This window comes from Patiria miniata, unplaced genomic scaffold (assembly GCF_015706575.1).
Source record: "Patiria miniata isolate m_02_andy unplaced genomic scaffold, ASM1570657v1 HiC_scaffold_18, whole genome shotgun sequence".
Classification (NCBI taxonomy): domain Eukaryota; kingdom Metazoa; phylum Echinodermata; class Asteroidea; order Valvatida; family Asterinidae; genus Patiria; species Patiria miniata.
In genome coordinates, this window is record NW_024037056.1 from 16,983,294 (window position 1) to 16,998,656 (window position 15,363).

The 15,363-nt window shown below is 41.3% G+C and overlaps 1 protein-coding gene across 2 annotated transcripts in view; it reads right to left on the bottom strand.

Annotated features, from left to right (window-relative positions):
* LOC119724931 (adenylyl cyclase-associated protein 1-like) overlaps positions 1-15,363 on the bottom strand; it is a 28,006-nt gene that overhangs the window by 2,412 nt on the left and 10,231 nt on the right. For both annotated transcript variants that reach the window (XM_038196253.1, XM_038196252.1), the window contains exons 4-12: positions 14,794-14,871; positions 13,805-13,951; positions 12,821-12,906; positions 12,152-12,257; positions 4,185-4,368; positions 1,776-1,957; positions 1,236-1,356; positions 862-944; positions 21-164 (exon numbers count right to left, since the gene is read on the bottom strand). In XM_038196253.1, coding sequence (XP_038052181.1) covers positions 21-164; positions 862-944; positions 1,236-1,356; positions 1,776-1,957; positions 4,185-4,368; positions 12,152-12,257; positions 12,821-12,906; positions 13,805-13,951; positions 14,794-14,871 — 1,131 coding nt within the window. The remainder of the gene's footprint in view (positions 1-20; positions 165-861; positions 945-1,235; positions 1,357-1,775; positions 1,958-4,184; positions 4,369-12,151; positions 12,258-12,820; positions 12,907-13,804; positions 13,952-14,793; positions 14,872-15,363) is intronic.

Below are 15,363 nucleotides of genomic sequence, written 5' to 3' on the forward strand. Positions count from 1 at the left end.
AAAGGAGAAACTTTGCTTACGTAATCCCCGTCGCCTTTGGGTATCAGGACGTTCATCTCAGATGACTTGGCCGCGACAACGATCGTATCCAGAGAGTCAGGACTCAGGTACAGCATAGCTCCATCCGTCTTATCAATGCTGACGATAGGCACTTTGCCGGTCACCTGAAATAACAAAATATTTATGACAATATGAATCAGAGTTCTGGTCAACTCTCAATTCAAGTAAGGAGTTCTTCAAATACTTGCAATAGACTTGTGATGTGCTTATGATGGTCTTGTGACAGACTTGTGATGGACTTGTGATGGTTTTGAGACTGATTTGTGATTTGACTTTCAATAGACTGGTGTTGAACTTGTGACAGAGTTGTGACTTGACTTGTGATGGACTTGTGGCAGATTTGTGATGGACTTGTGACAGACTTGCGATTTGACTTGTGACAGACTTGTGATGGACTTCTGATGGTCTTGTGAATGAGTTGTGATTGACTTGGGATTGACTTGGGATGAACTTGTGATGGACTTGCGATTTGACTTGTGACTGACTTGCAATGGACTTCTGATTGTCTAGTGATTGAGTTGTGATTGACTTGGGATTGACTTGTGATGGACTTGTGACAGACTTGCGATTTGACTAGTGACAGACTTGTGATGGACTTCTGATTGTCTTGTGATTGAGTTGTGATTGACTTGGGATGGACTTGTGACAGACTTGCGATTTGACTTGCAATACATTTGTGAAGGACTTGTGACAGGCTTGTGACAGACTTGTGATCGATTATAGATTTGACTTGTGAAGGATCTCTGATCTGAATCCAATTCAATTCACTGGTTGCCCTGACAGGGAACCAGTGGCTCTGACCTGCAGTTTTACACTCTGGCAATTGACGGTGTCCACCGATCCCATGCACTGGTCCAATACCAAGCCCGTCTTCTTACAGCTATCTGGAATTGTAAAGAGAAAGCACACTTGTACTAGGGATCTAATAATATGAAAATCTGGGTGGGGTCACTAATACCATGGAGCACCGTTCAACAGCAGCCAATTTCACAAAACAGTGCATGCGTAGGAATGACGCAACAAATTTGTTGCACAGCTGCACATTAAGCTTACGATTGCACGAAACGTGAACCCTTTAGTCACTGTTACACAGAAATTTAATAAAGGATTTTCATACAAGTAAAATGCAAAGGGAATCCCCCCCCCCCAAGGAATACTTGCAGAAGTCAGCTTACCCAATGTGATCAAGTTGACCTTGTTCTTGACCTGAATGACGCTATTCTCACACTTGTAGATGTAGATGGTTTGCATCATCTGACCTTCAATCACAATATCTTGTTTGTCTTTTTGGTATTCCTGCAAAAAGTTTGGCAAGAGAAACATCACATTACTGGTATGCCTTTTCTGCGTGGAATTCATAGAATACATTACGAATATGCAGAGTGATTGTAGTAAAGTGACTTGCTCAAGGACACAAGTAGGCAATATCTCTAATGAAGATTATCTCTGCTCAATATCTCTACTCCATATCTCCATTTGTACATCATGTAATTGGACAATATTTCAAAAGCTGCGTCAACACGATTCTACCGCAATAGGTTTTCTATTGAATTAATTCAGATTGACTATTCGCTGGAAGTCTGTTCATGCATGTGGTCTACACAATGAGCCCGAATTAGCCCAATCATTGGCGTTACAGGGTAATCCTATACAACAGCACTGCCCAGCTCTCAAGAGGACACTAGGCCGGCCCTCTTGGTTCAGAACAAACTTACCACTTCCCACTTCTTGCCCGCAATCAGCTCCAGCCGAGGCGGCTTGACCACAGCCTTAGCCGGGACCTTGGGTGCAGACACTGCCTTGACGCCGGACTGGGCAGCGCCCGAGAACGGCTTGGCGCCCTGGCGCAGGGCTGGGTTCTTGTGGGTCTGCATGTCCGCGGTGACTTTCTTCAAACCTGAAGGATAACATTGGGCATTATTGTTCATGGCACCTTCAGGTGACTTTCTTCAAACCTGAAGGATAACATTGGGTATTATTGTTCATGGCACCTTCAGGTGACTTTCTTCAAACCTGAACGATAACATTGAGCGTTTTTGTTCATGGCACCTTCAGGTGACTTTCTTCAAACCTGAAGGATTACATTGAGCATTTATTGTTCATGGCACCTTCAGGTGACTTTCTTCAAACCTGAAGGATAACATTGGGCATTATTGTTCATGGCACCTTCAGGTGACTTTCTTCAAACCTGAAGGATAACATTGGGCATTATTGTTCATGGCACCTTCAGGTGACCTCTTTAAACCTGAAGGATAACACTGGGTATTAATGTTAATGGCACCTTCAGGTGACTTTCTTCAAACCTGAAGGATTACATTGAGCATTTATTGTTCATGGCACCTTCAGGTGACTTTCTTCAAACCTGAAGGATAACATTGGGTATTATTGTTCATGGCACCTTCAGGTGACTTTCTTCAAACCTGAAGGATTACATTGAGCATTTATTGTTCATGGCACCTTCAGGTGACTTTCTTCAAACCTGAAGGATAACATTGGGCATTATTGTTCATGGCACCTTCAGGTGACCTCTTTAAACCTGAAGGATAACACTGGGTATTAATGTTAATGGCACCTTCAGGTGACTTTCTTCAAACATGAAGGATAACATTGGGCATTATTGTTCATGGCACCTTCAGGTGACTTTCTTCAAACCTGAAGGATAACATTGGGCATCATTGTTCATGGCACCTTCAGGTGACTTTCTCCAAACCTAAAGGGTAACATTGGGAACTATTGTTCATGGCACCTTCAGGTGTCTTTCTTCAAACCTAAAGGATAACATTGGGTATTATTGTTAATGGCACCTTCAGGTGACTTTCTTCAAACCTGAAGGATAACATTGAGCATCATTGTTCATGGCACCTTCAGGTGATTTTCTTCAAACCTGAAGGATAACATTGGGCATCATTGTTCATGGCACCTTCAGGTGACTTTCTTCAAACCTGAAGGATAACATTGGGCATAATTGTTCATGGCACCTTCAGGTGACTTTCTTCAAACCTGAAGGATAACATTGGGTATTATTGTTCATGGCACCTTCAGGTGACTTTCTTCAAACCTGAAGGATAACATTGGGCATTATTGTTAATGGCACCTTCAGGTGATTTTCTTCAAACCTGAAGGATAACATTGGGCATCATTGTTCATGGCACCTTCAGGTGACTTTCTCCAAACCTAAAGGGTAACATTGGGAACTATTGTTCATGGCACCTTCAGGTGACTTTCTTCAAACCTGAAAGATAATAATGGGCATTATTGTTCATGGCACCTTCAGGTGACTTTCTTCAAACCTGAAGGATAACATTAAGCATTATTGTTCTTGGCACCTTCAGGTGACTTTCTCTAAACCTGAAGGACAACATTGAGCATAACTGTTCATGGCACCTTAATTTGAACACAAAGGCATAACATATGTCATAACTATATCTCATTTACATGAATGATCGAAAGCCGAATTCTCACCAGTCCATTCTGTATTGAACATTGACAAACTAGTTCCCTTGGCTATGCTTCGGAAACTAGTTTATCAACTTCCAATACCTTGGGAAGCTAATATCGATGATAACACCTCACCCACAGATTCTGTATCTTGATTGGCCGAGAGCAAGTCACACGGTATTCGCTATTTTTGCTATCTTGCTGTGCGCAGGAAAAAAACTATGCGCATAGCAACCAAAGTAATAGCATGAGATATTTATATATTTGGATTCTGCAGAACAAGAGGTTTTCAATGGTATACAACATTAAGGAGTATCAAGTTCAGTAACGGAAATATAGACTGCCACCTTACTAGAAGTTGTCAAACTGACTCTTGAGAAAATTGCATTTGTAATCCTGCAGTTGTGTTACAGTGAATAGAGGACGACATGATAAAAACGGGATGAAATAGGTTTTAAAGATGTTTGATAGAACGAACCAAATTGGAGAAAAGTACTTGGGACTTTCAGATTGAGGTTCACCTAAAAACGAAAAAAAGCGACCACCGCTTCGAATTTTGGATTTGACCCACTGTGTATGTACTACAAAATGGCAATTTCCAACTTTAAGCTCATGTTCATCACTGTAGGTTACACTACATTGCAGTGCTCGGTTAAAATGCTGCCGGTTTTAGTGGACGCAGTTACCTGTAGTGACACCTTCTCCCTTGTTGATGTCAGCGAACAGTGCCGCAGCAGCGGTTGGTTGACTACTGGCCCCTGCGGCAGTGGGTGCCTCCACAGCCGGTGGGGGAGGGGGTGGGGGAGCTCCCCCAGGGGGTGGGGGTGGGCCGGCAGCAGCACCACCACCGGGGGCAACAGGAGCTTTCCCCTGTAAGTAATGAGAAAAAAGAGAGAAACACAACCAAATAATTAAGTTGTTTTCAAAGAATGGAACACACTGATAAGATTTGAAGACGTCATGCAAGTATAAATCCTGAAGGCAGTGTAGGTTACAAATCTTGACTGCACTGTGTTACAGTAAAACTAGCCTTCCATGTGTGATCTGTTGAGCATACTATTTTCCTGATATGTATGTAGCTTGGAAAAAAAAATAATGTACATGTATAGAGTGCACATATCCACCAGTATTGGTGCTCAAGGCACTACATCATTATCATCCAGCTCACTGGGCCAATGAAACACTCAAATACTATCTCAGCTCCCTGGGGAGTATACAGCTCGATGCTGCCATTTCGGTGCAAAACAGCTAAAATCAATCACAATAACCATCTCTGCCCTCACAGGTACCCATTTACTCCTGGGTGGAGAGAAGCAATTAGTGACAAAGCGCCTTGCCCAAGGGCACACGCACCATAACCCCAGGCTGGACTCGAACCCACAACCTGCAGAATTACCCGCAGACCACAAATTCAGTGCTGCAGACCACAAATTCAGTGCTCCAGACCACGAGGCCACAGCACTCCCACTCCACAAAATAAGTTTCATGGATCATATGGGCTCCGTGTACCAACAAGAGAGGGTGGGTTTTTACCACTTTTGAGAGTTCTGTGGACAGAACACACAGCGTGTGCGTACTGTACTGTAGTGGTTCGCGCACGAAGTACGCACAACTTCCTGAATTCGCAACAGCGTCTTCGCGTGAGCGTCAGGCGTCAACTAACTAACTATCTAACGAACTAACGGCGAGACATAATGATTTATTGAGCTACTATCCCGCAGCTAAAAAGGAGACATAATATACGTCATTCAAAAAAAAAAGGCACGCCACTTGTTACATTACTTCCGATACATGACCCATATTAACCCTAACCCACCTCACTCCTCCAAAATCCTCCCGGCGGTTTTGGAGGATTCTAGAGGATTGAGGATGAATGGTGATTGAATCAAATGAGGATTCTGGAGGATTGAGGATGAATGGTGATTGAAGCACATGAGGATTTTGGAGGATTGAGGATGAATGGTGATTGAAGCACAAGAGGATTTTGGAGGATTGAGGATGAATGCACTTTGAGGCAGGACTGTCTGATGATTTTGAAGGATTTGGCGTTGGTTATCCTTCATTTAAACACGAGTGCAAAGTTTAGGGATGAGGAGGATTTTGGAGGATTGAGGATGAATGCATTTTGAGGCAGGACTGTCTGACAATTTTGAAAAATTTAGGCGGAGTTGCAAAATTTGGAGGATTTTGGAGGATTGAGGATGGTTGTAAGCAACAAGGGCCTAGGGGGTTAGGGTTAAGGCCATATGCATGTAGGTTCAATTGCATAATCCTAAAAGTAACCTACCAAATTATTATTAACAACCTTACTTGGATTAAAGATTGTACTAAACAGGAATCAGGATATCAAAGTGATTTCCAATGATCAGTATTTCAATCGACTGATTTTTGGAAATAAAAAGTGCTATGGATGAAATCGTTTTTTTTTTTTGTGATCAAAAAGTTATGCGTGGTTTTTCCCCGTTTTCTCAAAAGGTGTAATATCCACAGAGCTAAAACTTCAACATTTTAGGCCCAAAAAAATAATAGTTCTGCTTCCGTTTACCCTACCTACCCTACTTTGACAGCCCAGACCCTAATTTTTTTTTTTTTTTGGGGGGGGGAGGGAAAATAACCCCAAAACCATCAATTACTACCTTTTACCCTTGACTACATGCAGACACCTCCATATGATTGTACACAAAAAAATTGCCTCCAAAAAAAATCCCTACCTGCCTACCCTATTTTCAAATGCCATGTAATCTGAAGCAGAACTGTTTTTGTTTGGCCTTAGATTTGAACCAAATGCCATGTAATCTGAAGCAGAACTGTTTTTGTTTGGCCTTAGATTTGAACCAAATGCCATGTAATCGGAAGCAGAACTATTTTGGTTTGGCCTTTAGTTTTGAACATTCTTCTTTGGATTTTAAGCGGTGTAATGGAAACGAACTAAAAAGCATGAAAAGCAAATGATCCTATAAATGTACAATTGTACCTGTATGCCTTTAAGCAAAATCAATCTATCGTGACTACATTAAGTACACCGTCAAAGCATGTTTAAAACATGAAATAGTAAATAGCACAACATAATCACTCATGTGTTAACACATTACCCATGGGAAAAACTTCATCGTGGGAAAAAAAATCAATCTATCGTGACTACATTAAAGGGAATATACATCATTTGCTTTTGCTGTAATTTTCAGAAATGGATGGAATTGGCGGGTTGGAAATATATAGCAAATATAGTTACACTGACTTTTTGGAGGTTTTGGGTTCGAAAATGCTATAAAAACCAAGAAAAACAATCATTTTCCTGTAGTCTGGTTCCTTGACTCCATATAAGAAGAAACAGAGTTTACATACATTGGGGAATTGTAAGGTCAGGGAACCAGTCTAGCTGGCTTGTACCCGTTCATAGGTGTGTATCGATTGCAAACAAGTGCGATGGTCAATTGGGGCCAGTATTTGAAAAAAGCCAGTTTTTTTCCAACGCTGGTCGGCCGACCAGCGTTGGAAATTGATACAAAAATACCACTTTTCTTGAAAATGACAGTATACCAGGTGCCATGATTTTACAGGATGCGTTACACTGTCATTCACTAACAGTCCAGCAAGGTATTTCAAAATGATTTGGTAGTTTTATTTTTTGATGTTTGCAAATGTTGTATTTTCCCTTTAACTACACTGTCAAAGCACGTTTCAAAAATGAAACAGTAAATAGCACAACATGATCACTCGTGTGTTAACACATTACCCGTGGGAAAAGCTTCATCATTAATCATTGTCAAGAACATAACCAGGGGGAAAAACAGCTTCTGTTCCAACATATTCAGCGAGGGCTGACGAATTTAATGTCAAGGACTTCTGGCAAAAAAAATCGGTGTTGTGACACTACTTGTAAAAAAAAAAAAACTGTGAGTATGTGAGTGTCTTCAGAGAAATTGTGTCACAAAAACATTTCGTGGTGTAGCCGTTGGCAGGGGAAGCGATCACAATCCAAGATGGATGACATGACAAGAAAAACCTCACAAAAACTGCGCCCGTTTTTCTTTGGAGGCGGGTTTTTAATTTGCACTAAATGGTGCGTAAAGATGTTTTTAAGTCAAAATTAAGGGTTGGAAACCACAGCCTGAGGCAAAGTCCTCTGAATTAACAAAAGAAAAATTGGTTGATCAGTTTGACTCCGGTGAAAAAAACAGAAAGGCTTTTTATTAAAAAAATGCTTGTTCAGCCTCAGCAAACTTTCCTTCTTTTACTTTCTAGTTATTGTGTTGTGTGTCGCCAGCAATTCCTTTGTGTGACTGGAGATTGAATCAATTACATGCAGTCAAGGTGAATGAGGAAATCTTTTTTAAATAGGAGGGCGGGTTTAAATTTGGGACGGCCCACTAGGCGGGGCTAGGACATCAAAAGGTCAGCCAGGGGGTGTGGCCTTTGACGCAATTTGCATAAGTTTTGGCTGCAACTGAATTGGATCTTGTAAGGCCAAAAGTCTCCGGTTTCTGGTATGCGCGCGCGTCGCCGTAGCCATGCGCGTCGGCAAAATGAAAAAGGTTTTTTTCAATGAAAGATGATGTCTCAAAACCACCAAACTCACTGGTTTGACTGGAATCCTGCTGCTGCACAATTTTAACGTGTTTTTAGATGGGGTTATGATCGAGAATAAGCTTTATGTGGCCTCTCTGGACTCCCATATATTTGCACTAAGTTTAGTCGGGCACCATTTGCAGTCATCCGCTGACATTTGAAGCAAAAAAAAAGCAGGTTAAAAAAAAAAAAAAGCCGTGTCGCCGCACCACTTTTTGGGCAAGCTCCATACCAGAAACCGGAGACTTTGTTTTTTTGGCTTAACAAAATTTGCACTAAAAATTCAGTTTTCATGCTGTGCAATACACAATAATATTAGTTGTGTATCAAAATGTCCTAGCCATTACTTTGGGATAAATAACTGAGTACTACAGAATACTACACAAATTATGCATGCAGGCACCACATACACAAATTACTATGAGTGCTGTGCCCACTTATATGCTGAAGTACTGCATACCACAGTTTACTACTAGCTTGAGATGAGGTTAGAGTTAAAAGTACCACTGGGCGAGTAACTTGATTACTCACGAGTAACGAGACCATTGGCGAGACCGTAATGAGCAGATTTTATTAAAAAACAATTGCAACGACTGGAACTCATCCCCCCCCCCCCCCCCCCCCCCCCCCCCCCCCCCCGACCGTAAAATTAACTTATTGCTGACTTCACCAAGCAAACCTTCAAATCTTATCAAACCAACACAAAAAAAAAGTTTTCCGCTGTTGAAATTCATAGCCGCCACAGTTGGGCATTCACAACACCAGTCAATCGAAACGTACAATATGTCTGCGGGCTGTACGAACAATTCGTCTCTCCGCTTTCTAAAACCTTTTACATCTTTTCCCAAGGCATGAACACAAACATTATGATTACACTGCCAGCTTATAAAATGATGTGAAATTGCTTTTTTTTTAATTGAAAAGAAGAAATAAATTGACAATGTCGCGCAGGCGGTGATTTAAACGGGTCACGTCTTCGGCAATAGTTGTCTGCGGAACGGATACATCAATCATGTACTCAAAGCATACTGACAATACAAAAACATGTTTACCTACTCGGTACAATTTCTTTATTGTTGTATCTGTGCGTGTTTTGCAATTTATGCACAAAAGGTAACTTACACTTATTGTACCGCAAACTGCCACCCCAGTGCCCCCCAGACGTGACTAGAAACTAGGGCTAGATTATACAGCTCAACTGTACATGTATATAGAGAATATTCATTCTAATCTGATCAGGTTTTTTTTCAGGTACCATGCTTAATGCAACAAAATCTAGCACAGCTGAAATGAGGACCATGCTAAATGCAACAAAATGCAACAGAAGATTTTGCTGCAATAGTACCACCCTGCTAAATGCAACAAGATGTGACAGTGAATTCTGTTGCACCAGTTATGGCACCATGAGCAGTTACCCTGCTAAATGCAACCAAATGCAACAATGAATTCTGTTGCACCAGCTATGGCAATATGAGCAGTAACCCTGCTAAATGCAACCAAATGCAACAATGAATTCTGTTGCACCAGCTATGACACTATGAGCAGTAACCCTGCTAAATGCAACCAAATGCAACAATGAATTCTGTTGCACCAGCTATGGCAATATGAGCAGTTACCCTGCTAAATGCAACCAAATGCAACAATGAATTCTGTTGCACCAGCCATTGCACTATGAGCAGTTACCCTGCTAAATGCAACCACATGCAACAATGGATTATGTTGCACCAGCTGTGGCAATATGAGCAGTAACCCTGCTAAATGCAACCAATTGCAACAGTGGATTCTGTTGCACCAGCTTTGGCACTATGAGCATTTACCCTGCTAAATGCAACAAGATGCAACAAACCATAAGACTTGAAGTTGACTGCTAAATGAACAGTATGCAACAACTTTTCATCGCTGTTGCCTTTAGCAGGGTTTTAATAAAATGACTTTTTGTCCACCACTGTTTTTTATGAGCATATATAAGTGAAATAATGTTGGCAATTTCCTGAAGAAAAAAATCTTAAAGCTTTTACGGGGAACAAAGTATAAACCAATTTACCTTTTTTTATAACAAACTTTGTCAGGAGCAAAAAACTCTTTCACCTCAATTTTAGTAGCTGTTCATTTTCCAAACAAAACTGGCTACTAACTCTTTAAATATAAAAAAAACCTGTGGTTATTTGATTTAGATCAGATTTTTTCGATTTAAATCAGATTTTTTTAAAATTTAAATCAACGTTATTTAAATCAGCCAACCCTGCCACGAATTGTCACGGACCTCGACCAGTGCACTGGTCATCAATTGTCTGCGACATGCCAGTCGGTCAGCCGGCTATGACGGATTGACCAGTCAAATGGAGAACTTAGACCCCATTAAAGAGTCACGATTATCAATCAATGTCCTGATTTTAAATTTGAAACTGGCCTTCCTTTAAGCGACATATTAAAGAAATAGAAGCTTTTCTATGTCATTTTTCAGTTGGAGGATTTTGCAGGATTAAGGTTGCATCACAGTATAGCTTTAAAATTGGTCACATATCAGCCAATCTTCTATCTGTTCTTTACATTTTTTTATAAGCTCTTTGTCAATTTTTCAACAAGCACAGCTGCACTTACAATCTCCATCGCATATGTAAAACTTTATCAGTGAATTTTGAATATCCAAATATTCAATCAAGTTGAAGTTAGAATAAACAAACACTAAATTATTTGAAAAATGCCAAGAACACCAACAAATTTTCACTACAAAACCTGAAACTAAAAAAAGTGATGCAACTTTGATCAAAGTCTAACATTACTGACCAGAAACCAAGTACGTGTAGTGGTGCCCACCTTGTCATCTTTGTGTGGACCTTAAAACAAAACAGGTCCACACGTTGCAGGTTGTGTGAACCTTCTGTGGACTAAGCCAGGTCCACACAAGGTTCCCCCTCTCTGGAAAACAGGTTTAGAGTCATTTTGGGGTTAGGGTTATCCATCGCAAAATGAAGTGTAACACTCAAGGAAATCAGGATTAAAAAATTGGGTTGAAAGAGTATTCACAGTGCGAGTAAAAAAGTTTATTCCTCCGTTTTTTCTTAACAACATTGTGCATCCGACCTGATTTTTTTTTGGGGGGGGTTTCATTTGTTGGCTAGCCAAGAGCAATTTCCAAGTAGATATTTCTAATTAGTTCCACTCTACAAAACGGACAAACTTCCCTGGAGTCTCTTTCATTGACTTGTCCTTGGCGGGCTACCCCTAGGGCAACCCCCAACCTTCAACCAATTTTAATGCGTTACAAAAGTCTGACTTTTTTTTCTTACAAATCTACGGGTATAAATTAACTCTATTAAATCTTGGCTATTGTGTGGATTCAGACACAACAGACATAGAAATGACATGCAGAGTGATGGATTGGGACGACGGCTTACTTAGACATGTTAATAGTTGTTTATGACTGTTTACGAAAATATTTGGCAAAGGCTGGTGAATAGTTTGCGCGAAAAGCAAAAGCGAAAGCGGATTTCACGACGTCAACAATGGAAGTTTCATGGTGACGCCCGCCGCTACGCTAATGAATATGCTTCGCACTGATGAACCAGTCTGAAGTCACTATGGCAGGCGCATCACATGGGCATGTACGTCACTTGGGAATGTACGATACTTGGGCATGTACATCACTTGACCGCCACTAGGACTCCGGAAATGACATACCAGCTTTTAGAGTCTAAAAGTTGGACTTTTTTTTTCCTGAAAATGATCATTAAATTTATAATTTTTTGGGGGGGGGGGTTTCAATTAAAAAAAAAATTGGTTGTTTTTTTTATTTGGCCTAACAAGTGAAAGTCTGTGTGCAAAGACTCCATGGATCACCTCAGGAAGGCTAATTTTACTACATCACTTGAAGCAGTCAATATTTGTGTACTATACCACTTGAAAGCCGTCAATATTTGAAAGCAGTTTTTTTTTTTTATTTGGCCTAACATGTGAAAGTCTGTGTGCAAAGACTCCATGGATCACCTCAGGAAGGCTAATTTTACTACATCACTTGAAGCAGTCAATATTTGTGTACTATACCACTTGAAAGCAGTCGATATTTTTATAACATAGATGTTACCTGCGGGTTCCATGTCACCCCGGTGTTGAGGTAATTGTCCACGAAATCCTTCAGTCTCATGATGGCGTTAGTGAACGATCTCATCCATTCTACCTGCTTGTCATCTCTGTCAAGACAAGAAAAATTAACGTTTCGTTATAGTCTTTGACTCATGTCCAATGATACATAACTTTGAAACTGTAATTGGAAACATGGTGCTTGTGTTCTTGGGCAAGACACTTTACCACAATTGTCTCTCTCCTCCCAGGAGTATAAGTGGGTACCTGTGAAGGCAGATACCAATGGTTAAAATGTTCGACTCATGTCTGATGATACAAAAGTTCAAACCCCATTTGGAAACATCGTGCTTGTGTTCTTGGGCAAGACGCTTTACCACAATTGCCTCTCTCCACCCAGGAGTATAAGTGGGTACCTGTGAAGGCAGAGACCAATGGTTAAAATGTTCGACTCATGTCTGATGATACAAAGGTTCAAACCCCCATTTGAAAACAGTGTGCTTGTGTTCTTGGGCAAGACGCTTTACCACAATTGCCTCTCTCCACCCAGGAGCACAAATGGGTACCCGTTAGGGTAGAGACTAGACTGTACTGATCTAGAGCTGCTGTAGAAAATGGTCTCATCGCCAGACGAACAGGGGTAATAATTGCGGAGAGGGAGGAGTCTACTTACTTTCCTCTGTATTCCTTGATGACACGGTTGCCATAGAACAGAGACTGGTCGTACATTTCCTTCAAATACATTCCAGGCTTGGGCTCCTACGAAAGGAAACGAAAGAATACATAATGTAGAGCAGGTGCCAATGAATTTTCCATTTGTAAACTCCCATTACTTGCCAAACTACTCACCATTCATGTAGTGACCTACTCAACAAACTAAATCCTCCACCTATACACTCCTATCATCCCTGAACTCACCACGAATGCCTACTCACCACAGTGACCTACTCAACAGACTAAATCCTCCATCTATTCACTCCCATCAGCTGCTGAACTCACCACCAATGTCTACTCACCACGGTGACCTACTCAACAAACTAAATCCTCCACCTATACACTCCTATCATTCCTGAACTCACCACAAATGCCTACTCACCACAGTGACCTACTCAACAAACTAAATCCTCCACCTATACACTCCTATCATCCCTGAACTTACCACGAATGCCTACTCACCACAGTGACCTACTCAACAAACTAAATCCTCCACCTATACACTCCTATCATCCCTGAACTTACCACGAATGCCTACTCACCACAGTGACCTACTCAACAGACTAAATCCTCCACCTATACACTCCTATCATCCCTGAACTCACCACGAATGCCTACTCACCACAGTGACCTACTCAACAGACTAAATCCTCCATCTATTCACTCCCATCAGCTGCTGAACTCACCACCAATGTCTACTCACCACGGTGACCTACTCAACAAACTAAATCCTCCACCTATACACTCCTATCATTCCTGAACTCACCACAAATGCCTACTCACCACAGTGACCTACTCAACAAACTAAATCCTCCACCTATACACTCCTATCATCCCTGAACTTACCACGAATGCCTACTCACCACAGTGACCTACTCAACAGACTAAATCCTCCACCTATACACTTCTATCATCCCTGAACTCACCACCAATGCCTACTCACCACAGTGACCCAGCCAATGCAGCCGATTCCCTCCTTGACGGTCATCAGGTGGTTCTGCCTCTCCTTGTTAGTGCGGTTCTTATCAGCGAATTTGATGACGTCTTCAACAAGAACTTGAAGCGGCTGGAAGAAACCACCGTAATCCTTCTGCAGGGTCCAATATAAATATACAAACATGACGGGACTATTGAAAGGTCATCTACTTACTATTAAGGGAATAAATGTGTGCTTGGCCAGTTTTAAACACTCTGTTTAAGACTGGTTGGAGTCTTAAACATAGTGTTTAATACCTGCCAAGCATTATTCCCTTTCATCAATGCCTTTTCGGTCAAGAAATCAAAACTTTTCGGTCCAAAAGTCAAAACAAGTCAAAAATTGTAAATTAACAATGATTTTGTTGAACAATTTTGTTTTCATGCTTTTCGAAACACCCCTCTAGCTAAGCTTCCGTATGGCCGTCTTGTGTGTACTTATAAACAACTCTTATATGGAGATTGGCGTGCACATCGTGTGTACTGCTTGATATGGCACAGGACACACCGCTGATAAAAATGCCAGCCGGTTTTCAACACTTTTAAATATTCCTGCACAGCTGCGTTCTGCGCTACATCAGGCAGTTCGCGCCGCTCGTGCACTACGCACACGAAGCACATACCATACACATGACCAGAAGGGTGTTTCACAAAACATGAAGTAAAATTGTTGAACAAAATCATTGGAAATTTGTGACTTTTTGACTCGCTGACTGAAAGGTGTTTATGAATGGGAATAAATATGTGCTTGGCTGGTTTTAAACAAGTACCTTAACCGCTTCCAGGCCATTAACAACGTACTTGTTTAAAACCTGCCAAGCAAATATTTATTTCCTTAGCATTACCAAAATGTGCGCGTGCTTCATTTTTAAGAACGCGTGCGGCATGAGCGTGGCTGTGGTTCCTCCTAAAAAAATGGCGTCTAATTTTGTTTGCCGAATAAATTCATCTACAAACCTGGGACGGCCGTTTGCTGTTCGCAGCAACGTGTAAATACTCCCTCTGTAGGTTGTAGCACTTCTCAACCAGTTTTGCCTGCAGAGGAGAAGTCAAGAACAAAAACATAGTTTTACACTCAGTTAATAACAGTCTGGTTCCCAGACCAAAAGATTCTGACTATTATTTCTGACGAATCTTAGGTCAGGCAGCCGCCACGGCAAAAACAAAACACGATGGCCCTTTCTCAAAGCTCGGTTTTGTTTCAGCTTCATTCAACTTATCAGAGAGTTCCCACCCATTTTTCAACATTATAGCTCTGGAGTGTTTTTGTAAAGGCCCAGTGGTCATTGAATCCTGCAAAGTGTACGCAATCGTTAGGAGGGCATTTCATGCAGCACCTCACTCGTCACTTTTTGTTGGCAGGACTGCGAGCTGAAACTCGGATAACCAGATTTTGAAATCTCCTTTTTCTCACATCACTTATTAATTAGGAATCCACAAAATCAAGTAGTTTTCTGTGTTGTTAGCTAAAATGCAATGTGGGAGACGAAAAGAACTAGAAAGCCGATGAAAATTCTAGGGAGAGGC